A 23,165-nucleotide genomic window follows, 5' to 3' on the forward strand; every position below is an offset into this window, starting at 1 on the left:
TTGAATCGGGTGCAAACGCAACAAACATAAAACAAAAACATGAACAGGAAAACATCTTAAAGTGACTACGCAAACATAAAAATCCAGGGAAAAAACTGCAAAGTCTTCCATAAAAAACACACTTCTGCGATCTTGCACAAAGTTGTGTGTGGGGGGGGGGGGTTACTGAGTCAACGTACATTATACATGCGCATTATGCGAGCCCATTGATCTTGTCCTTCCTGTCTATTGTTTGTTTTGTGCGTATTATGTTTGCTTGGCTGTACTCATTTCGGCCTCGGTCTTCCCTAACCAATCGACTTGTGGTCTCGATGGACTGTCCCTTGGTTGTAAGTAAACGTCATCTCTCCACCTCTGCGTTTGTGCGCTTGCACCATGTTGCTGCAATTCACTCTATTTTTTTTTGCTGTTCACCCTGCAAGCGGATTAGACTCTTGCTGACGCACAAATGTGTGATTTGTAGAGCCATGCTTTTCGCCGGTAAATTAATGGGGGAGACAGTTCACGTAACGTGCGCAGACATTGGATCGTTCATCCTTCAGGTTTCAGACATAGGAATTTGTAACTCTTGTAGACACTGCTTGTTACAATATGAAACAAATCTATATTCAAAAGTGAGTTTTACTGTGCGGGTGGGAGGATATTAATAATGTAATGTCACAATCCTCCCTGCCCTTTCACATGCTCGCCACTCCATTACCCCACGCACTTCTGACAAAACCCGTGATCAGTTTCACTTTATTTTGAATTGCCCTGTGTGCCAAGAAGCCCTTAAATCGGGTTTCATCAACAAAAAACAACACTGCTTCTCCGACTTACGCAACAAGTCACAGCAGAAGACCCCGGGGCCAGCCCAGGACACGCTTGCGGGACGATGTCGCTCGGCTGGCCTGGGAACGCATGGGGATTAGCCAGGAAGAGCCAGATTCTGTGTGTAGTGTGTAGTGTATGGTGTAGTATTGTGTAGTGTAGTGTATAGAGTAGTGTATAGTGTAGTAGTGTATAGAGTAGTGTATAGTAGTGTATAGTGTAGTAGTGTATAGAGTAGTGTATAGTAGTGTAGTGTATAGTATAGTGTAGTAGTGTATAGTAGTGTAGTGCTAGAGTCTGTCGCCAGGTAAAGGGAGGTCTGAACGGCCCTACTCAACACGCTGACACCGCGACCGTCACCGGGACAAGCGGACTGAGAAACGAACGGACGAAGATAAGCGAAATAAAAAATGGCGAGCAAATCATAATCGCAATAAAAAAATGTATAATATAAATTAAGTTGAATATCGATTATTGTCAGATAGCACGCTGTGATGGGAGGCCACTTCTGTGTTGCTGCCCTCCATGCTCACGAGCTTCCCCTTTCTCTTCTGCCCATGGCTGTCCCACGTCTGCGATGTGCCTTGAAAATAAGTAAATAAACAAAAACATGCCCCCTTTTGTGAATGCGTGGACGAAGGCCTCCCCGTGCCATGCCGGTCACAGGGGTTTTTGACCGTACTTCACCACTCTGGTCAGTGCGGGTTGGAAGCGGACCCAGGGCCAGCTCAGACATTGGTCACCATTGCTGTTGGCCAAGGCGGGGAGTCGATTATATGTAACCACATTGTCAGTGGTTCCCCGTGAAGGACTTATTCTGTTTTTTTTACAGCGTCTGTACAGTCTTATCGATGTAGCTACATTTGGCTGAATGCTCCTCTGATTAGCACGCTTGGCTACGTACGGTGCTAAAGAAGTTCAACACACACACATAAATCCAAACAGTATTGCGAGATGGATGTGGGCAATATATCTCCTTCATATATCTCATCTCTCCACGTAAAAAAAAAACATGTAAAGTTTTTTTTACACACAACCCATCGGCCCTACGGCTTTCCTTTCAGCAGCATTGGTTGGGTTAGAAGCAAGCTGTGGATCGGTTTCGACACGGAGCTCCTCGTTGGCAGAGTGGGACTCGCTTGAAAATTGTATTTGTGTTGTTTCTGATGTGTCGCTTGTGCTGGCAGGTCTCCACATTCCTGGATGAGAGCTGGCTCCTTCCCGTGAGTACGTACACCGTCATGCTCAAGCAGACAAACCGGAAAGCTTTCGCGGGTCAAGACATCCTGAAGAGGGCTTGGCAGAACAGCCCGTGCGAACTTAGCAGGGCGCAAGTTTGAACTTGCACTCGTGAGCTTGGTGGTCTTTGCACCGTGGAGGCCAGCGCCGATTCGTGTGGCACTGCAGTGTCGTGAATATCGCCGCCGTTGCGACGTCGGTGTGATGATCAAACCTGTGAATGGCGAGGAACGGCCATCGTCACAGAAAGATAACGCAGGCCCGGCAAACCGTTAGTTTCAAACAACTCGCAGAGACGTGTAAAGAGCACTCTGCTCTTTATGCATTATACAAAACAAACCGCCGACAGCTACTTTTGATGGTTAATGAAGACGAGAGGATCACGATGAAGTTGTTCAGGAACATCTGATGGATTCTTTTTTTGCGTATTGCACAAAGGCCGAGTGTTTTTTTGTTTGTTACACGTGTTGGTGTGATGTCTTGAGTCCCGTTGGTGTGATGTCTGAGTACCGTTGGTGTGATGTCTGAGTACCGTTGGTGTGATGTCTGAGTACCGTTGGTGTGATGTCTGAGTACCGTTGGTGTGATGTCACACCAGGCAGCGTGAATTCCCCGTATCGCCACAGGTGGTATTTTTTTCTAAATCGGTCTCGCCGCACCAACGCGCGCAAGGGAAATGTGGTTCAGTTGTTACCTCGTCATTGATATTATCTGTGGCTTCGATTCAAACTCGGGTAGCCGGGTTCATAAAGTATTGCGTCAACCACTGCACCACCACTCCACCCCACATATCAATATAAACATTTGGTGATGCTGCATTGGCAGTCATGTACAAGCACAACACCAACACATTCGTCAAAAACACTGCCTTAAAATATATATAGAGTTGGAGACACAGCGGGCAATTGCTCTTTCTCATAGCAATTTCAAATAAACGTTCTTATGCTCAATGGGGAAAGGCCATTGCCCGAACGTTGCTTATGTATTTGTTTTTATTTTAAGGCAATGTTATTGACGAATGTGCTATGGTTCCTATAATATATGTAGAGCTATAAATATCACGACATTGCAACACAAGAGGGCACACTCACGCCACTGCAACACACCTAAGGCCTTGCCTCGCAGGCTGTCATTCTCTTCATGGTTCTTGCAGAAACATTTCAGTCATGGGCGTGGTGGCGCGCAACTTAAGTCCAGCGCTTTATGGGCCACGTTTGGTGGATCGCAACATTGTTTTTAAACTCCCAAAATCGACTGTCGGCTGCAAGGTGGCCTCGAAGATGGCAGGGCAGCAAATGGGTTTGTCAACCCATCTGTGTTAACTTTTTAAGCGTTACACACTCATGTCATGTTTTGCGGCCCTGAGCCAATGAAAGAATTATCCCATATTCCTATGCCGGGGGCAAGTCCTTGCATAGGATGACCACTGTTTACTTACCCACAAAGTGGTACTAATTTAATGGGCCCCCCAGAAGGACGGTGGGCTGAGTTGGACCCCTGACCAGGATTATAGCTTGTCACCTTTCAATTGCGAGCCAAGCACTCAAACACGGTGCCACCCAGTCACATTTCCTGGTTAAATAAATAGCAGTATTATAATTACTAATGTAGAATTAATCACACGGCCGTCCGTGTGTTCTGTGCTGCAGGTGCGGCACGTGTACGAGTTTGTCCCCTGCAAGGAGCTGGGAGCCCTGCTGTAGTGAGTCTGTCTTCGTGGCCTCACACCCATTGAAAGTTTTAAAAATGAGACGACTAAATAACCAAATCTGGAATTGAATTGTGACCGAATTGTCACGTTGGTATGTTTTCAGTTGGTGCATCATTTAAAGTCTGCTTCCCATTTAGCTACAGAAGCACTTCCAAAATATGGCCAAGGTTACGTTCCAGGTGCGCAGGATATTAATTGCGATGTTGTCACTTGAAGGGTGTGCCTGAAGCACTAAGTACTATATTAGCTGGTTATCTACAGCCTGCACAGATGAATCTACACGGCACACTTGTATCTAAACTTAAAACTAAATTGCTAAAGTTTTTATTTTGCCAGGTAAGGCCCACTGAGCCATACAGCTCTTTTTCAGAAGCGATCTGGCCACAAATGATAGCTAAACGAAGTGGCTTATCACGTGGACATTTCTTGCAGCCCAGATACTCTTAAATGCACGTTTATAAACGTGGACGGGAAGAAAAAAACAGAGGACTCGGAGAAAAATCCACGCGACCACGAGGAGAACGTGCAAACTCCAAATATAGAGCAGGCGTCAGGGTTGGGATTGAACACACGACCTCCTGTATACCAGGCGAGGTAGTTAACATCTCACCACCGCGGCGCCCTCATCTATGCAGATGTGGTGGGAATCGTGCGCGCTTGCATAAGCTGTGTGCAGGATTAATTTATCGTAGCACGGTGTAGAAACCTCCCTGTCCGCAGTTCTGTTCCAAGTTTAAGTTTACTTTGTGAAAGCTAGGTGAAAACTCTAGGGAGCGGAATGGTCTAATTTGCATGGGCGGCTGCCGGACACAAACCGTGAATCCCTGTACCAAGCGGCGAAGCCACTGGGCCGCTTCATTGCCCAACTTTGCGACTGCATCGCGTTTGTACCCAAGCGCTGTAATGCAGTCATACGGTCGTGATGTGCCGAGCTTGAGGACTTATTTTAAAAGTAAAAAAAAATTACGTGATTTTATCCGTGAAATTAGGCCTCATTTTCACTTGTTAAACCAAAAGTGAAAACTTTAAAAAAATACTCTGCAGTATGAAACTAATGTGGGTTTCCTTCTGGACCCTTTGCTAAGAAGGATGTTCCCAATCATGTATTAATTCTGGCATCATAGTGAAGGGTGGATTACCAAGTCTTCCATTCTCTTCCACCATTAGTCGTCTCAGGATGCGGCACGGTATCCATTGGCCGCGTGCTATATTTGTGCGCGCTCACGAGTGCTCTGCGGATCAGCGCTCCCGTGCGGCACGAGCTGCGATCGGTCGCCGCCGTCGTCAGCTGCGTGCTCTCACCGCCGCTGCGCCGTGCCCTCAGCTACGTGAATGGACGCGCCCTGGTGGCCCAGCTGACGGCTGGGACGTACGTGGCGGAGGACGGCCGGCTGACGCTCGGAGACGTGATCGACGAAATCAACGGCGTCTCCATTCACAACTCGGCCAAGGGCCAGGCAAGTAGCCAACGGAGCGGAAACGTTTCCTGCGCGCAAAAGAAACACATTTGCGCGCTCGTTTCGAATGCCGTGCGACATCTCGCATTGAAAACAAAGCCGCTCCGTTGTTTCTTGTTTTGCAACACGGTCGAACCGTTACCGAGCCATTGAGTCGCAGCTCGAGTCGCTGCCATCTCCCTGGGTCCAAAAAAAAAGTGTTTTATCGTGGGAAGTAGAATATCTGTGACGATAGCAGAAGGTGAGAGAACTATGAGTAAATGCGTCATCCTGAGCGATGTATTATTATACAGCTTTTGATGTCAGATACCTCAAAAAGCGGGCCATCCTGGGAAAACCAGGACAGGTGACAACCCTAATAGTGGCCCCTGTCTGTGTAATAAAGGATAGGCTGGGAGGCCCAACACCCAACCTGCCCTCTTTGCCTAGGCAGCATAGCCCAGGGCATCCCAACAGGGGATCTAGGCAAGGTATGGAGCCTGCTTGGCCGACCGAATAAAAAATGTTAATTAGAATATTAGGTAAGTAATTAAGGCGCAAATAAGAAAACAGCCAAATAATTTATATTATTAGTGTATTACCTGCCTTGGTAAACATTTTCACGCAATCGTGTGCATTGAAAAAGTTCAGCCATGTTGGGTTGAGGATTACCACGATTATACCACTGGATGCCGTCCAGCCTATTGCAGCTGTTGTTGCACAAGCAACAAGACATTCATGCGAAGGCTCTTTGAACAAAGTCACTCTGTGATCCAAAGCAATTTTAATTCTGCAGCATTACACCCCAGGTTAAAACTTGGCGATAAAAAACTCACGCAGGCCTCATCTTGCGCGGCTTTTACCGAAACGTCGCCGCTAATTAATTATTTCCGAGGGGGACGAATGCGTGCTTGGAAAGCGTCGCACAACTCCTTGCACGTTATTGCCCGTCAAAACAAAAACCGCTCTCCCGGCTCGCGCTCTCCTCTCCGCTGTCGCAGGCGCTGGCGCTGCTGAGGAAGGCACGGGGGGAGCCCGTGGTGCTGACGGTGACGAAGCGCGTGGGCCGGGACGGGAAGGTGTTCCCGCCCCTCAAGTCGTACTACAGGCGCCTGCACGAGGAGGCGCCTGAGCTGCACGTTCCCCTCGAGGTGGAGGAGCAGAAGAAGACGGTCGAGTCGGGAGGCCAGGACGTGACGCCCAGGCCCAGCAAGTTTCTGCTGGATGGCAGGCAGGTGGAACGTGGTCGGGGGCGCATGAGCGCTGGTCGTGCAATTGTACGTTTCACAGCCCTTTGGAAAATCCGACCGGGAATTGAACTCGGTATCCATGGGACCTTTTTTTGCCAATATCAAAATTTTTTTTTTTTAATTGAAGACGTTTTACCCTCTCTGGCAATTAAACTGGAGGTGTTGAGATGTTCAAACACCAAATAGACAGTGTTTGGCTCTTTCGGTAAAGCTTTCCCACCTGATGACGGACGCTTGTGTTGCGCCCGAAACGTCGTGATTAGTTTTATTTTATTTTTTCTACCCACGTGATGACTTTACCGAAAGAACCAAAGAGTATGGATTCTTGCAGTCACGAAAGCTTCAAATCAAGACCAAATAGATAGCTTTTTGCAAGGCATTCAATCTGCATTAACCACACGTACCTTGTGGCAAAACATGCAAACAAACGTGCTCTGATGATGTATGCATTCTTTTTTAAACTGATTGGACCTACACCAGAGACAGCCTTCTTCATGGCCTTGTCTCACCAGCGTTAGACCAGAGAACGCCGAAAGGCGAACAGTGCAAAGACACTGCAAGTATCAGAACACTTATAGCTCGGGTTCTGATACTTGCAGTGTCTTTGCACTGCAAGTAGCAGAACACTTATAGCTCGGGTTCTGATACTTGCAGTGTCTTTGCACTGTTCGCCTTTTGGCGTTCTCCGGTCCTTGCCAGCCACCCTTTGAAATACAAATCACCGCATTCACAGCACTTACCAAAGTTCACTTAATTAATTGAAACGTGTAATTGCGTTGGAAGAGAACCGCAATTATCGTTGTCAAAAACCAGAAACGCACCAGTTGGAACAAAACAGGCCCGACCTTAACAGATGCTTGCCGGACAGCACTTGGCCAGGACAGTCTGTCAGGCTGAACGGCGGGCGGGGGTCAAGGGGATCTTTGGTGGTTCTGACTGGTGTGTCTCGCCCTGCCAGACTCGTGCACATAATGAAGTATCTGGGGAGTGCGCCTGTCGGCAAGGTGAGTTCTGATTTTCAGCAGAGACACTGCAACTGTGCGGGGGCGATTAAAGCAATTGTTTAATCATCCTAATCAAACGGTCAGAATCCTCTTAGCCCGATACCAGATTTGCCCGTCACTTTTTAATTCAAATTTAGTAACGTTTAGGATTAAATATGAAGGGTGCGGCTCTGTTATTTTTTTAACCCACACCACTCCTGACAGAAGGGCCTCCTTTAGAGGGAACCCTACAGAGGGACTTGGAGTTTAATCGATTCAGAAATTGCTCGGAAAATCAATCGGACAGAGGAAGGTGCATCCTTACTTCCAAATGACGCACCCTCATTGCGAACAGGATAAAAAGTACACGTCCTTTATATTTTGTCGACCAAATGTCATTCTGGATGCAGTGAAGGCATTTTGATTTGAAATAAGCCACACGTGATGGCTTCTATATGGAGATGAGTGGACGCCCATCATGGAGATGGAGGCATCTCCCCGGTGATCATCCTCTCGGGCGTGTTCTCGCCTTGGGCTGCCATTCTTTCACCAGTCTTGTCCGTCGGGCCATCATCTCTTCGAGCAATTCGTCTCGCCCAAACCCACGTAATTTTCTCAACAGTCAATGCAACGTCTCTCCTTCGCAATTCTTCCCTTGATGCATCTCTGCACGCTTCTTTGCGAGCTCTTTTAACCTTTTGTTCCCTTCTTTCCTTTGTCTACGGTCGCGAGTTACCGATCCACACGTCGCCGTGGCAGGCACCACTGTCCGCACCGACTAAAACCGCCTCTCGTTTCTTCCGGACGCGACAGTCACTCTGCCAAACAGAGCCCCCAACACGGGTCTCGTCTTGTGTCGCAGGAGGGAGAAGTGAAGTCAATAAATCTTGGGATCCAGCTGGTGCTCAAGGGCAAGCCACAGCCGCAGGTGAGCCCACCCCACGCGGCACCGACCGTGCGCCCCACGCCCACCGACCACGGGCACTCGACTGGATGTCCGATTTCTCCGGGATAAATAAAGATTGTGATTTTGACTCTCGTTTGAAAAGCACAGTCGGGGGGGGGGGGGGGGGGGGTGCTCCTCTTATCCGCAAACTCGATTATCCGCGCAATTTCGCTTATTATCGCCTATAATCTGTTCTGCGGAGGCTCCTGATGGAAAGTATTATTGAGACAGATATTCTCCAGTGTGTAACAACAATGCATGCCATACAAACGTAACTGGTGTAAAAAAATAAATACACATCGCTGCAACTGCTGCATTAATTATTTATAGAATGAGACAATTCCACGTGAATGCGTGTGATGCCGTGTTTCCAGAAGGCAGCGATGTTGGGCCTTTGTCCTTTCTAACAATGTCTGTGACATTACCTCAATTGGGAAACATTTTGCTCACATCACAGGTACAGTGGCAAAACAGCAGTGCTGCAGGAAAGCACCACGGGCTATCAGCAAGAGCAGCTTTATTGCAAACACACACATGTACAAAAAAAACTTCATTTCGACACGATGAGAGCCCCCTTGAGATTTCACGGCTCTTTGTCAAGGGAGCCCTGGATCGTGACTGGTATACAGGTGGACACAACCCGCTAATCGAAATGAAACATTCAGCACTTACTGAAGCGGTGTAAAGTTTGAGAATAGACACAAATCGGAGGTTCATTGCACAGTGTTTCACTGAAATATGGTTCATTGCAATTACGTTCATAATTGCACAAGTAATGGCTTTTCGTTCTCATTACAAACTTACTGTGAAGGAATCGTTTTTAATCATAAGATAATCACAATATCCGTGATGTTTTTCCATGTGGAGCTTCATGGTAAAAAATAATTTTTAATAAGAACAAGTTCCAAATTGCTTTTATTGCAACAACAAAAAAATCAAACGATCAGTCGCAGGCCCCAGCCTGGGCATCGCCCGGCAACCCCTGCCCTGCGCCCGACCCCCACGACCAGCGCCGGCTTCGGAGATTACGATGTCTGAGATCGGCCTCAATTATTGCGAGTCCAGGTCAACCTCGGCCTTCCCCCCACTCCCCCCCAGGCCAATACCAATCCTCGAGGAAGGGCTGTCGATGATCGCGCGCAGAGCTCTCGTGAAATTCACCCGCACGTCAGCCCAGGGCGATGTGTCCTAAGAGCCGAAGCCTCCCGGCTCTTTAATTCAGGCACCGGCTGACGGACTTTGGCACGGTTGACGGTGCCAAAGTGGCGAGATGTTAACTACCTCGCCTGGTATACCGGAGGTCGTGGGTTCGATCCCGACCCCGCCGCCTGCTGTATATATGGAATTTGCGTGTCTCTCTCTCTCTCTCATCATCATCATCACTGTGGCTATGAGATGTTAACTACCTTGCCTGGTATACAGGAGGTCGTGGGTTCGATCCCGACCCCGCCGCCTGCTGTATATATGGAATTTGCGTGTCTCTCTCTCTCTCATCATCATCATCACTGTGGCTATGAGATGTTAACTACCTTGCCTGGTATACAGGAGGTCGTGGGTTCGATCTCGACCCCGCCGCCTGCTGTATATATGGAGTTTGCGTGTTTCTCTTTCCGTGGTCGCTTGGATTTTTCTCCGGTTCCTCCGGTATTTCCTTCCACAGTCAGAAACAAACGTTTTAGAGTATTTGGCTGCTATAACATTTCCACGTGACAGGCCACTTCATTGGGCTATCACTTGTGGCCAGGTCGCTCCTGAAAAGGAGCTACACAGCTCAGTGGGCCTTACCTGGTAAAAAAAAAAACCTAGAAACAGTGTAGTCGTTTTTATTCCATCGTTATTCGTGATACTCTTTTTTTACCCTTTTTAACAGCGGTGCAGTCAACCGCGAGGGCGCACATGCACGAAGTTTCTTGCAAGCGTTGACCGCGTTCAGAATCGCGCGCGGCTCAGGCGAAACGCGCGTCCGCTTTTATTTGCAGGAGGTTTACCTGGACGTGCGGGAAACCGAAGTTGTCACGGTGCTCAAGAGCACGGTGAAGGTGAGCGACCCCCCCCCCGGCCCGGTGCGGAACGACTCCCAGCGGAGCAAACCGCTCCGTCGCCCGAGTGTCCGGGGAAATATATTTACAGGGGCCCTCGGGCTGCTTCGAGGCCACGGGAATATTATTTCTGACGCCGCTCGTTTTCTGCACCGCGTGGAGGCGGCGTAGGCATTATTAATGGGCGTATGCATCGACGCAGCCAGGGTGGGAGTGGTGACACTGCATTATGAACCCCGCGACCTGGGATCAACTCCCACCGACGGCTAGCATCGGGTGGCCAGTGATACGTTAGAATTGCGCATTCGAGAATAAATTATTTACAGTTTATGGAATGAATATGTTAATGTTGCGTTCATGCCGATGTGGTGGGCAGTCATGCACAAATGAGACTGAGAAGGCTGAGCAAGAATACAAATAGTACGATGAATATTGCACTATATATATTTTCTTAAAGTTTTGCTGGCTGGGTGCCATGGATGGGCAAGTTCGCAATAGTGACAGCTTGCGCACCCGCGTCCCACAGCGTTGAGCCGGGATCGTGCGTTGCGCTAATATCACGCCTCCCACCCTCCATCCAATCCCTCCCCCTAGGCCGTGTATCCCACTCAAAACGCGCGGGCAGTGCTAGTTAGTCCAAGAAAACAGAACTTGATTCTAAAATAAAATAGCGGCTCTGGTTCACGACAATTCGTTGGATGAGTACGTGTGTATTTGTCAACGTGTGCCACATTGCCAAGGTTAATCTTGGATGGGAGGATGTGGCCAGATGGCTGACATGTCCCGGTGCTGAGCTGGCACTGCTGAGATTTTAGGTTCGAATTCAAGACAGTTGCCCCTGATTACACACACGGCTTCAAGTGTAGCGAGTTGGTGGTCTCAGCTCCGTCACCAGTGGCTCCATTAATTTCGGCTAAATACCAGCCGTTGAGAATTGAAATGTTGGTTTTGTTTGACCGTGCGACAAAACGTGACTCTCTGTGTAGCGGGTGCGGGTGACACAACTGCTCTCCCTTGGTGTAGAAAACATTCCACACGGGCGGGGGTGGGGTACGATACGATAGTGTGGAGTGAACATCGTCGGCACGGCCACTTGAGAACCTTCGCGTCGCGTTTACCGTGTCGCCAAGCGACGCATTTATAACCCTCTTGTGTTAATTTCAGCTGTTGATTACTCATGCCTACACCGAGATCTCAGCGGTGGGCCGACAGTTGGACAAGCCCTCGCTGTTCGGCTACTGCGTATGGTACGTTGGAGGGCTGAGAGGGAAGGGTTTGGATGCGGGCGAGTGTAAAACTGGCATCGTAAACTCGGGGAGTGTAGCGACGCATCGATTCCTCGATCAAAATCGATTACATAAGCTGCCGATAACACCCGTCGGATCGCGCGCAGACGGAACGACGGTTTATACGTGTACGCGTTGTGTGTCTGTGTGCCTGTGCTTTGACCGCAGCTCTAAAGGTGCCGACGAGGTCAGAACGTTTGAATGTTACGTGTTTGACGTTGGCAATGGTGACCAGTGCGAGGAGATCATCAAAAGGATAGGTAAGGCATCGGCTTGCGCTTGCGACCAAATCGCCGTTGATCGCGCTCGATCCCGTCCAGTAGCCGAGCCACGGTTGACCCAAGTTTGTACTTCGGCGGGAGGACTGCCTGGGAATACCAGGCATCGTGGTAGAGCTTTTCCTTTCGGATGTGTACAGCAGTGGATTATTGAATCCATCCGCGTGGAGCATTGAACGCTGTTGGCTCGTATGCGTGACGGGTCTTCTCGGGGTATCCTGCTTTCCTCCACCGTGAATAAAAAAAGCTCAGTCGTTGGATTAGCCAAGTGTCCCAAAATCAGGTAACCTCCCAAAGGTGAGTCTTGAGACTCGGTGAGGCTTTACCGGATAAACATTGTACGGTTACCATTTTGGTTTAACATGTAGGCTTTCGCGACCAATATTATCCATAATATAGGTTTTTCGGTTAGATCGTGTAAATTTTAACGTATCGTTAAACCCGCCACGACCCGACACAGCCAATTAGTAAGGGTGTTTTCACGTGATCAAAACATGGCAATGCATAAAGAATGTTGTATACACAATGTATGTTACAGTTATCGTTTAAATTTTCGCGCGTGCCTCATCTGGAAATTATCACTCGAAATTGGAACTTAAGCAAACACGCAGCTCAAATAACAGTGGCTTTCAGAACATGAGCTTGAAGCTTCATAAAAATGTTGTAATTAAATCAAGTTGCATTGATTTAATGAATAACATTTCATGAGGTATCGCCACATAATATATTGTATTTTTTAGTCTTATCATCAGCCTGTTGGCCTTCTACGCTGTATTTTCACCAACAGAATTTGTTAATACGTGCAAACTCGGAACCATCGCATTACGAAATAAAATTTCCGAATTTTGCATTTACACTTTGCGTAAAAACCTGGCTGTGAGTAAAAATCAGCACCCTCTCTGTTGGCCGCTACGTGCTGCCCCACCGCTGTGTGTGCTGCCCCACCGCTACGTGCTGCCCCACCGCTACGTGCTGCCCCACCGCTACGTGCTGCCCCACCGCTACGTGCTGCCCCACCGCTACGTGCTGCCCCATCACTACGTGCCGAGTTCCGTGACTTTTGACAGCCGGGAACTTTCAACGCGTCACCGAATTTGTCGCCTGGGCACGGCACGAGTGTACGTCGACGTAGAAGCCCTTGCGGAATTTTGTTCAAAGAGACGTAAAAACAAACGCTCGGCCGCGCGACTCCGTCACGCCGACCTGCCGTGTGACCCACAGCTGCCTCGTCCTCTCCTTCTGCGTTTCAGCGAGCGGCTTCGACAGAACCCAGTGGACGGTGTGACTGCGAGCCGAGCAGGGCTGCGCCGGGCCTTCCGCGCCGGCACTGCCGCCAGGGGGGGCCCCCTTCGCGCACAACGTGCTTTTCTCTAACGTTTGCATCGTAACCCTTCGACCCGTATCCTTAACTGGAAGCAACCGTACAGAGGTCGTCATGAGCAGACGTTGTGCCCCGGTCCGTCACGCCGCTGCTTGTCGCTCACCTTCCTTCCCTCCTCGCCGCTGTTCCCACCATGGCCCAAGCATGCTTGCCATGGGCCCCGAGGCAAGGGATGAAATGCTCCCCACCACCCCCCCCCTTCCCCCCTCTATCCAATTTCCTGCCTCTCTTCATAGTCCGGCACCTGGGCCCCTCCAGCCTTTGGGGCCTGGTGCGGTTGCACGGCCTGCACACTCGATAGTTATGGCAATGTCTGCCCAACCCTTTCCACTCATCCCTCCCTCTGACCCTTTTTCCTGCTTTCTTCACGTAGCCGCCACACCACCATCGCATTCACACGATGTATATATGTAGATCTTCTTTGGCACCCGTACGTAGCCAAGCGTTCTTATCGGAGGTGCGGGCACATCGGTGTGCATCCTTACCCATTCAGCCTGTCGGCACATTTCCCCATCGTGCCAACTGCGGCACGACCGCTCGTCCCAACCTCCCCCGTGTTCGTCTCTTCCCTCGAGCCCCCAGTGACGCCCAACATGTGCAACCCATTTTTTTTAATTTGCCCCAACACGCTTGGCCAGGGCGATTGGCCGGGTGAGGGCAGCAGGGCAACGCATCGTAGACGCTCGCTGCCTCGCAGCAAGAAGCTGCTGAGTTAAAGTTCCAACTAGGGCACCTTTCTGCGTGGAGGAGCTGGTATGACCCTCTCTCAGTTCTGCATGGAGTGTTTTTTTTTCTTCTTCTTCTCTCTCTTAAGTTCTCTAATTTCCTCCCATAGCTGAAATATATGTGTGACTGGTATTGACCAAATGTCTCAATGCAAAACAAATTACCTGCATATTACTTACAACTTTGGGATTTCGCGTATAAACAATGCTCCCCCTCCCAACCCTCCTGACAATACGTCTTAAGACTCCGTGGGGTCACTCCCGTATTTTTGATATTTATTTTTGGAGGTTCTCCGAGGGCCTGCTACGGAACCGTTCGTGGCAAGGGGGGGCTACTCATTTTTGGTCTTCTAGAGTAAAATGTATGTTTTTCCCATTGTTTCTGATAAGAGTCTTAGAATGTGGTTGCATGGAGATGCTATATGAATCAAAATAGTTATTTTGACTTGTTCATATTTACTACAGCCTGATGAACATAGTTTTAACAGTAATTTAAGAACTGTTTGTTTGTATTTGTTTACTGATGCACTGGTGTAGCAAGGAAATCGCACGTACGTGCGCCCTAATGCGCTGGAATTCCGCATTGGGGCTGCACTGGCAATGCAATACGGTTTAAAATGTTTTCATTCTAAAATTAATGTCAGCGCAACTCGAGGTGGTACAAGGGTTTCCACCCATCTGGGTTGGACGAGGACAGTCCAAAAATTAGCGTCTACGTTCAGATGAAAGGAATTCATTTGCACCAATATCAATTACCGGTATTGTGATAAAAGTAATAAATTTACACTTTTAAATCACGTTTCACCGAGAGTTCACGGAGTACTGTGCAGAGCTAATAAATGGTAATATAACAATAGGTTTTACCCTTTCTGGCAATAAAACAGGTGTTAAGATGTTAGAACACCAAATAGAAATCTTATTCAAGGAATCCTGGCTACTTGTAGTGAACATGCAAATAAAAAAACATGCTCTGATTATATATTGGCATTGTCTTTTAAACTGATTTCACACAATGCATATAAGTACGTGTGGTTAATGCTGACAGGATTCCTTGAAAAATAATTCTGTTTGGTGTTTTAACATCTTAGCACCTGCTGTTTTATTGCCAGAGGGTAAAGCCTTATTGTTAGATTTTGATACTGGCAAGAAAATAATGTCCCATAATAAATAGTAGTAAGATGAAAAAACCCAACAGTAAAAAAAAACACGCAGGCTCATGATAAGAACATCCCACCGAATAAAATGAACCCCCAAGGGTAAATAATAAAAAAGACCGAGAGAGATTTGGCACTGATACCGAATATCTGGTGGGGCGGGGGTGGGGGGATGCCACAGCTTGGAGGCCACACAGGAAAAGGCCCAGTTGCCCATCAAGCACAGAGGGTCGACCTTGGCACGCACAGCAGCAGGCCAGAGTCGTAAGACCCGGAGGAGGATTCTTGCTGGCACGTAGGGATGGATAAGATCACACGTGTACGAGGTAATGGCATCATAGTTTCATTTATTTGGTATAGCCCTGTGAGCCATTCAGCTCTTGAATCGGGTGCAACCGCAACAAATAAAAAAAAACATGAACAAGAAAAACATCTTAAAGCGACTTTGTGTGCATGTGCAAACAGAAAATCCAGGAAAAAAACATCAAAATATTCCTGAAATAGTACCGTACACAAACGCTGTGTGCAAAAATCCCAGTGGGATGCAAGTCATGGAGAAGACCACACGTGTGCGAGGGAATGGCATCATTAAAGGGCCTTGTCGGCTGAGGGGGAGGAGGAGGATCTTGAATTCCACCTGAAACTTGACTTCCAGCCAACGAAGAGATGCACGGCAGACGGGTTATATGTTCAGTGGCGGGTGTGTGTGTGGGTGGGAAGTGGAGCCCATTTAACAGCGCATTGAGTGTGCCATAAAACGGTGCAGGCATCTCGAGATGTCGACGCGAGATTAGGCGGAAGGCGTGACCCAGCTCCTCGGCGCCCCATAAGCAGCGCCTCGTCGGTCACGTCACCACATTAGCCGGAGGGAAGTTTGATCGCATCCAAGCCTCGATGGTCACGATAACGTTTTATATTGCCGCATTGACTTCGCGGCGCGGTCATGCGATCTCTCTGTGTATTGTGGCCCACGTAACCCGGGTAAGATGAGAACCACTGCTGCATCGTAAACTCACAGCGTCGCACACTCGTGCCACTGTTAACGTTGCGCGCGCGCGCACACACAAGGCCGATCTAAAAAAGCAAACTAGTGAAGAATGAGCTCACGGTGCTGGTGAGGGTGTGGGCTGGGGGGAGGGCCCTGAGGCTTCTCAACAAACCGGTTTTTCCTCGGGCGGGCACGTCATCGCAACAGGACGAGTCTTTTTTTAATCACCTGTCAGCCCAGTTAAGCACCCTGTCATTCCATCCACTTTTGCCACAGACTCCACGATGCTCCCCAGTCAGCCTGCCCTGTCTGCAGTGTTAATCTAACGAGACCCACAACCGTAATGCCTACCGCAGCACGTACATTTCCCCCAAACCACACCACCGGTGCTCTAGTTGTGGCACTTTTCCCAGAGAAAAAAAAACATTTAAACGGTCTTAATATTCTCTTGGTATCCCCCTTTCCCCAATGTATCACAATTGTGCTCTCGGCGTTACGAAATTAGATGAGAAAGTCATTCGGAAATCTCGGCAACGTGCTCCGTTGGAAGAGATTTTTTTACGTGACTTCTACAAGTAGCCTTGTCCTTCACACAAGAGGATTGACACTTTTCCACACACCCTGCTGTAAGATCGCCACCCGACAGACAATTTATCTCATTCTCAGAGCTGGAAATCGGCCACGTTAATTGCCAAACCAAATTTTCTTTTACGGGGCTTTTTGCGTGCAGACCTTCGTGACCGGGCCTTAGACCATACACTTGGCACAATTGAGAATCTGATTAATCACGGATGGTGAATATTCGGATGCAAACCCAGAATCTGAGTGGTGCCCGCTCAGCGCTCTTAACCCCTGAACCAACCAGCCCCCTCAAATTTTGAACTCCATTCCCGATATGGTGTTGCTGATTAAGAACACAACGCTGGAGGGAGTATTACCCTACAGTGCCAGAGGGTAATAACTGTAGTTGATTTCAAGATGCTATTCTCAGGTGTAAGTAAATGTGTCAATACTATGGAACAGATTCCATCACATTGTCGAAACTCTGTATTTCGTGCAAGCGTGGAACAAACCCGTTTTATGAATACCCATGGAGACACCGTCCACTATGATGACGCGGCATGTTGAAAATGATTGTGTATGGCAAGCTGTACAGGTATCCGTGGGTTTTATTAATAAATCTTTGGAGTTTTACAAACGTATCGAGTTTTTGTTTGCACGCGAATGTGATGTGCTGCAAGTTATAAGGGGATGGCTGTGTGCGAGGCTTGTTGTTATGAGAGAGAAATTAAAACACTGGAGTCGCGCATATGTGTCCACGAACATCTGATCTTATTATTGGTCGGTAATTGAGTTCAGTTCATAGTAGAGGGCGGTCCAGATGTCTTGTGCCCCCCCCTAATTAATTGGCCCCTAATATTTTTTCCTTTATATATTCATTTCTGTTTTAAATAAAACTTACTTTCCGTTTGTATTATAATTAAATGGGGGTTACAAGACATGGGCCACCCTGTGCATTGTGCTTTGCCGCTGCACCAACCACTTACACCGCTTATTATTCAGTGCTATTTTGAACGATTGCAACGCAGTATTTGTGTGGCTACAAGCTGCAATTTCGATGTAAATCGTCTAAATGTCACACGCCGTACCAGTGGCAGAGATGTGCGCGTGTCCGTGATATCTCTCGATGGGATTTTCTTTTGATTAAACGACGTCTATTGAATCGGTGCATATTGATGCGGTTATCAATTCGAAACGATATTCATTCCACCCGATAGACAAAACAAATATGAGAATAATCTTCAATTGTAAATGTAAGCTGTTTATGTTATGCCGTGCAATATGATGTGTAGATAAGCCACTGTGTGTTAGGAGACACGAGTGCAGTTGTCACGTGTTATTGTCAGAAAACAAAATATCACTACGGGTTTGTGCCATTTAAATTGAGATGCTTTGCACTTTAATGGGACACACCCTGTGCCATGGTTTTAATGGTACAATTGTTGTGACTTTCGTGTGGCCTACATATTCTTCTGCGCGACATTTGCTCCAGAATGACATGTCAGACATTTTCACGGTTAATAATGGTTTCCCGCACCTCTGATTAGCACGGTTGGCTACGCACGTACAGTAAATTGGAGATATTTTTTTAAAGATTAATAATGTATTTTATTAATCATCAGTTGCATGAAGGCGTCCCCCCAGGCCGTCCTGTCATGGGGGTTGTTTGACCATACTTCACCACGCCGGTGAGTGCTTTGGGAGTTGGAGGTAGGACCAGTCATGATATCACTCGGCAATGATGTGAGACGTGGCTGGGAATTGAACTGAGGTCACCTGGTGCGGAGTGCGGTGTGTAAACCACTGCGCTCCTGCTTCCCGGCAGAGGGATTCTTGGCCGGCATAAATTCGGTTCCCAGAAAATGTTCTCCAGCAGTGTTGCAGTTTTAACTCGATTTCTTGTAAATATAAAGATTACTGGTTCATCTCATTTTTTTTATCAAATCGACCGCAGGAATGCGCAAAACCTTCACAATTTTGAAGTGTAAGCCCTCGGCAAGACACCAACACAGATTATTCACGTTCCACTCTCACCTCCCCCTTGTGCAATATACACCGATGCATCATACCGAACATCAAGTACACATGACTACTCGTGCGTTTTCATACGCTGCAAAACAACTGATGCTTCTACACCAACTATAATAGCAGTAACATTCTCCGTGTGGATGCGGCCTTGGTTCTGAGGTTAAACATATGTTGCTCTAAAACGTGCACACAGACCAAATCTCCTAATATCATCAGCAATGGCAATGTAAAAGAAATGTTAGAAATGTGTTTTTTTTGTAAACCCGAGGAGACTACCTGGAGCTATCTTCGAGGTATTGAATGCGTAATGCTAAGGAATTTGCTGGGAGTCAGAAAAAACACCCACTTCTGTCGGTGGTTGTCATGTTACGCTTGTGAGAGACTTCGAACGCTCATTCCTTGCGATATTAGGAAGCCCACATGGAGCTATGCACTTGTAAATCTACATCGAAAACGCATTTCTTCACAACTGCTTTTTGCGCGTTAAGTTTGTTGTCCTTCGCCCGCACCTCCGGTTCGCACGGTTGACTACGTACGGCGCGAGAGAGGTGCGACGCACAGACTCACACACACACACACAGGTGCACGACCAGGGCTCAGGTGCAATGGTTGGCAACACAGACTCACACACACACACACAGGTGCACCACCAGGGCTCAAGAGGAATGGTTGGCAACACAGACACACACACACAGGTGCACCACCAGGGCTCAAGAGGAATGGTTGGCAACACAGACTCACACACACACAGGTGCACCACCAGGGCTCAAGAGGAATGGTTGGCAACACAGACTCACACACACACAGGTGCACCACCAGGGCTCAAGAGGAATGGTTGGCAACCCTCGCATAAATTGCAGGGGTGTTTCTCAAAACCGAACAGACTTTAATGGCATCGCAGTGGCTTTCTCGGACACTTGACCCGCTGATTAATTTCCACTGTGCGTCATGTTCAAACATTTATTTTATTGTTCCATGACCCTGTCGCCCGTGCACATTTCTGACATGCTTTGCGACGTCACGGGCACACGTGTTTGTTCTGCCGCACGGTAAATATATATAAAGAAACATACCGTAGGTGTTAACCCAAGTACGAATCATATAACTTTTAAAGAGTTGTCGTCCCCCTTAAAGGTTGGTGGTGAGGCCTTGGGCGGGTCACCCCATCGCGTCTGTTGCCCGATGTCCCGTTGGGTGTGAGCGTTCCATTGTTGACTTAACACGTGCACACACACACACGCCTCGCTGGGATGGGTCTCCTTCGTAGGGCGGACGCACGGCAAGTTGTTTCCCCTGGTGACGTTATTGCGATGTGTGGTAGACAGTAGTAACATTTCTTTGGTCACGTAATTTTGTTTTGTTTGTGCAGAACTGGAATGCGGGAGTCAGGGTGGGGGGGGGGGAGTTCGAGGGGTGTGACCCCCTCCCTCCCCTCCCTCCTCTCCCCAACTATGACGTCACTCATTCATATGTCGTCTATATCATGCCAATCCCAGCAGGATCATCATCATCATCATCACCATGACATATTTGTCATCATCATAATCATCCCCTCGGGCGCATCAACATCATCATCGTCTTCGTCGTTGTAATCATCCGTCATTACTCATGTCACCTGACATTACCATCGTAGTCATCCTCATGACCTTCGCTCGGTGACTGGAAGGCGAGTGGGCGTTGTCGTGAGCGGAGCTTCGTCCGACTCGGCCCTGCTCGGTTTCTTGTCGCCCGAGTCAGGATCGTGAATTGCGTTGGGGCTGCGTTCCAATGACCAATGTGGAAGGGCCACACGGGACCTGTTCAGGTATCACTTGCCAATGTGGAAGGGCCACACAGGACCTGTTCAGGTATCACTTGCCAATGTGGAAGGGCCACACGGGACCTGTTCAGGTATCACTTGTCAATGTGGAAGAGCCACACGGGACCTGTTCAGGTATCACTTGCCAATGTGGAAGGGCCACACAGGACCTGTTCAGGTATCACTTGCCAATGTGGAGGGGCCACACGGGACCTGTTCTGGTATCACTTGTCAATGTGGAAGAGCCACACAGGACCTGTTCAGGTATCACTTGTCAATGTGGAAGAGCCACACGGGACCTGTTCAGGTATCGCTTGCCAATGTGGAAGGGCCACACAGGACCTGTTCAGGTATCACTTGCCAATGTGGAGGGGCCACACGGGACCTGTTCAGGTATCACTTGTCAATGTGGAAGAGCCACACATGACCTGTTCAGGTATCACTTGTCAATGTGGAAGAGCCACACATGACCTGTTCAGGTATCACTTGCCCATGTGAAAGGGCCACACGGGACCTGTTCAGGTATCACTTGCCAATGTGGAAGGGTGACACGGGACCTGTTCAGGTATCACTTGCCCATGTGAAAGGGCCACACGGAACCTGTTCAGATATCACTTGCCATGAACTTACATGAGTCACAGGCTGGGAATCCAACGCAGGTGGCGAAGTTCATGCCGCGGTGCAATAACCAACTCCGATTAAACAATTTGTGGGGTGTATTCGGTTGATTTCGATTGGCGAGGTCAAGAGGTCATCACGGCCATGCCTTAGATGCCACCACACCTCGCCATCACTCCATTTCCTTTTTGGCTAGAATCCCGTGGTCGTTAAAACCTCAACACCAACTAGCAAGATCCACGCCGACGATATCGACTCTGCCCTCGGCTCCTCCCTTTGGCTGCTGACCTCTGCGGGTGCCACTCCAACGCCTGTCCCTTTAAACTCGCCTTCATCCATCCTACACACATTCCGGCCATCGCATCCTCCTCTTTCCGATAACATCGACAGCTCTTTGTGTTCACATTCTTGCCACGTTACATTGCTCCCGGAGCGTTGGAATCCGCGCGATGCAACGGCTGCTTCATTCTCGCAAACGTCCACGGAGGTCCACGGTTGTGACTCCCCCCCACACCCCACGCATCGGTAACTGGGGTCAAAAAACGGCGTTGTACCCCGGACACAGTCGTCCTTTGCCAATCCACGGAGGAGATTGATGGCCTTCTCGTACTATCTGGGCCATTGGTCACAACGGGGGGGGAGGGGGGTGATAGCAAGGAGCATGGACGTGAGAGGCGCAAACGCCAATCGACATTTATAGCTGTCAGAAACCAAGAATAATTAAATTGGTATCTCGCAGCGCAAGTGCTCTGGGAGTCTGGCCGCTACCTGAATAATGAGCTTATTGTATCCCGTGCGAGTGGGAAGCCGATTGAGATTAAACGACTCCCCGCCACACATGCCTCTCTCTCTCTCCAATGGCATACGCGTATTCGCTGTATGATTTTGAAATCGGGCTCATGGCACATGCCAGGCTATTGCATACGGTAGATCGCATAAGCCATGCTGGGGACCAATAAGTGAGCTGAATCATTGGGCCAAAGGGTAACATTGTTCGCATATTAAGGACTTTCATTGACACCTCATTCATTTAACATTGGTGGATAGGTCCTTGTGTGTGCTCCACCCAACCATGTGTGTAGTCCACCAGCAATGTGTGTGTGTGGTCCACCAGCAATGTGTGTGTGTGGTCCACCAGCAATGTGTGTGTGTGGTCCACCAGCAATGTGTGTGTGTGGTCCACCAGCAATGTGTGTGTGTGGTCCACCAGCAATGTGTGTGTGTGGTCCACCAGCAATGTGTGTGTGTGGTCCACCAGCAATGTGTGTGTGTGGTCCACCAGCAATGTGTGTGTGTGGTCCACCAGCAATGTGTGTGTGTGGTCCACCAGCAATGTGTGTGTGTGGTCCACCAGCAATGTGTGTGTGTGGTCCACCAGCAATGTGTGTGTGTGGTCCACCAGCAATGTGTGTGTGTGGTCCACCAGCAATGTGTGTGTGTGGTCCACCAGCAATGTGTGTGTGTGGTCCACCAGCAATGTGTGTGTGTGGTCCACCAGCAATGTGTGTGTGTGGTCCACCAGCAATGTGTGTGTGTGGTCCACCAGCAATGTGTGTGTGTGGTCCACCAGCAATGTGTGTGTGTGGTCCACCAGCAATGTGTGTGTGTGGTCCACCAGCAATGTGTGTGTGTGGTCCACCAGCAATGTGTGTGTGTGGTCCACCAGCAATGTGTGTGTGTGGTCCACCAGCAATGTGTGTGTGTGGTCCACCAGCAATGTGTGTGTGTGGTCCACCAGCAATGTGTGTGTGTGGTCCACCAGCAATGTGTGTGTGTGGTCCACCAGCAATGTGTGTGTGTGGTCCACCAGCAATGTGTGTGTGTGGTCCACCAGCAATGTGTGTGTGTGGTCCACCAGCAATGTGTGTGTGTGGTCCACCAGCAATGTGTGTGTGTGGTCCACCAGCAATGTGTGTGTGTGGTCCACCAGCAAT

The 23,165-nt window shown here is 48.8% G+C and overlaps 1 protein-coding gene across 3 annotated transcripts in view; it reads left to right on the forward strand.

Annotated features, from left to right (window-relative positions):
* LOC116949618 (uncharacterized) overlaps positions 1 to 17,424 on the forward strand; it is a 30,702-nt gene extending 13,278 nt beyond the window's left edge. For all 3 annotated transcript variants that reach the window (XM_032967108.2, XM_032967109.2, XM_032967110.2), the window contains 10 exons: positions 1,998 to 2,033; positions 3,699 to 3,751; positions 5,085 to 5,217; positions 6,198 to 6,427; positions 7,405 to 7,450; positions 8,292 to 8,357; positions 10,355 to 10,414; positions 11,579 to 11,661; positions 11,869 to 11,960; positions 13,229 to 17,424. In XM_032967108.2, the coding sequence (XP_032822999.1) occupies positions 1,998 to 2,033; positions 3,699 to 3,751; positions 5,085 to 5,217; positions 6,198 to 6,427; positions 7,405 to 7,450; positions 8,292 to 8,357; positions 10,355 to 10,414; positions 11,579 to 11,661; positions 11,869 to 11,960; positions 13,229 to 13,263 (834 nt within the window). In that variant the 3' untranslated portion in view covers positions 13,264 to 17,424. The remainder of the gene's footprint in view (positions 1 to 1,997; positions 2,034 to 3,698; positions 3,752 to 5,084; positions 5,218 to 6,197; positions 6,428 to 7,404; positions 7,451 to 8,291; positions 8,358 to 10,354; positions 10,415 to 11,578; positions 11,662 to 11,868; positions 11,961 to 13,228) is intronic.
* Positions 17,425 to 23,165: the final 5,741 nt, after the last annotated feature.

This window comes from Petromyzon marinus, chromosome 37 (assembly GCF_048934315.1).
Source record: "Petromyzon marinus isolate PM22_M1 ecotype Great Lakes invasive population chromosome 37, UKy_Petmar_22M1.pri1.0, whole genome shotgun sequence".
In the NCBI taxonomy this organism is placed as follows: Eukaryota; Metazoa; Chordata; class Hyperoartia; order Petromyzontiformes; family Petromyzontidae; genus Petromyzon; species Petromyzon marinus.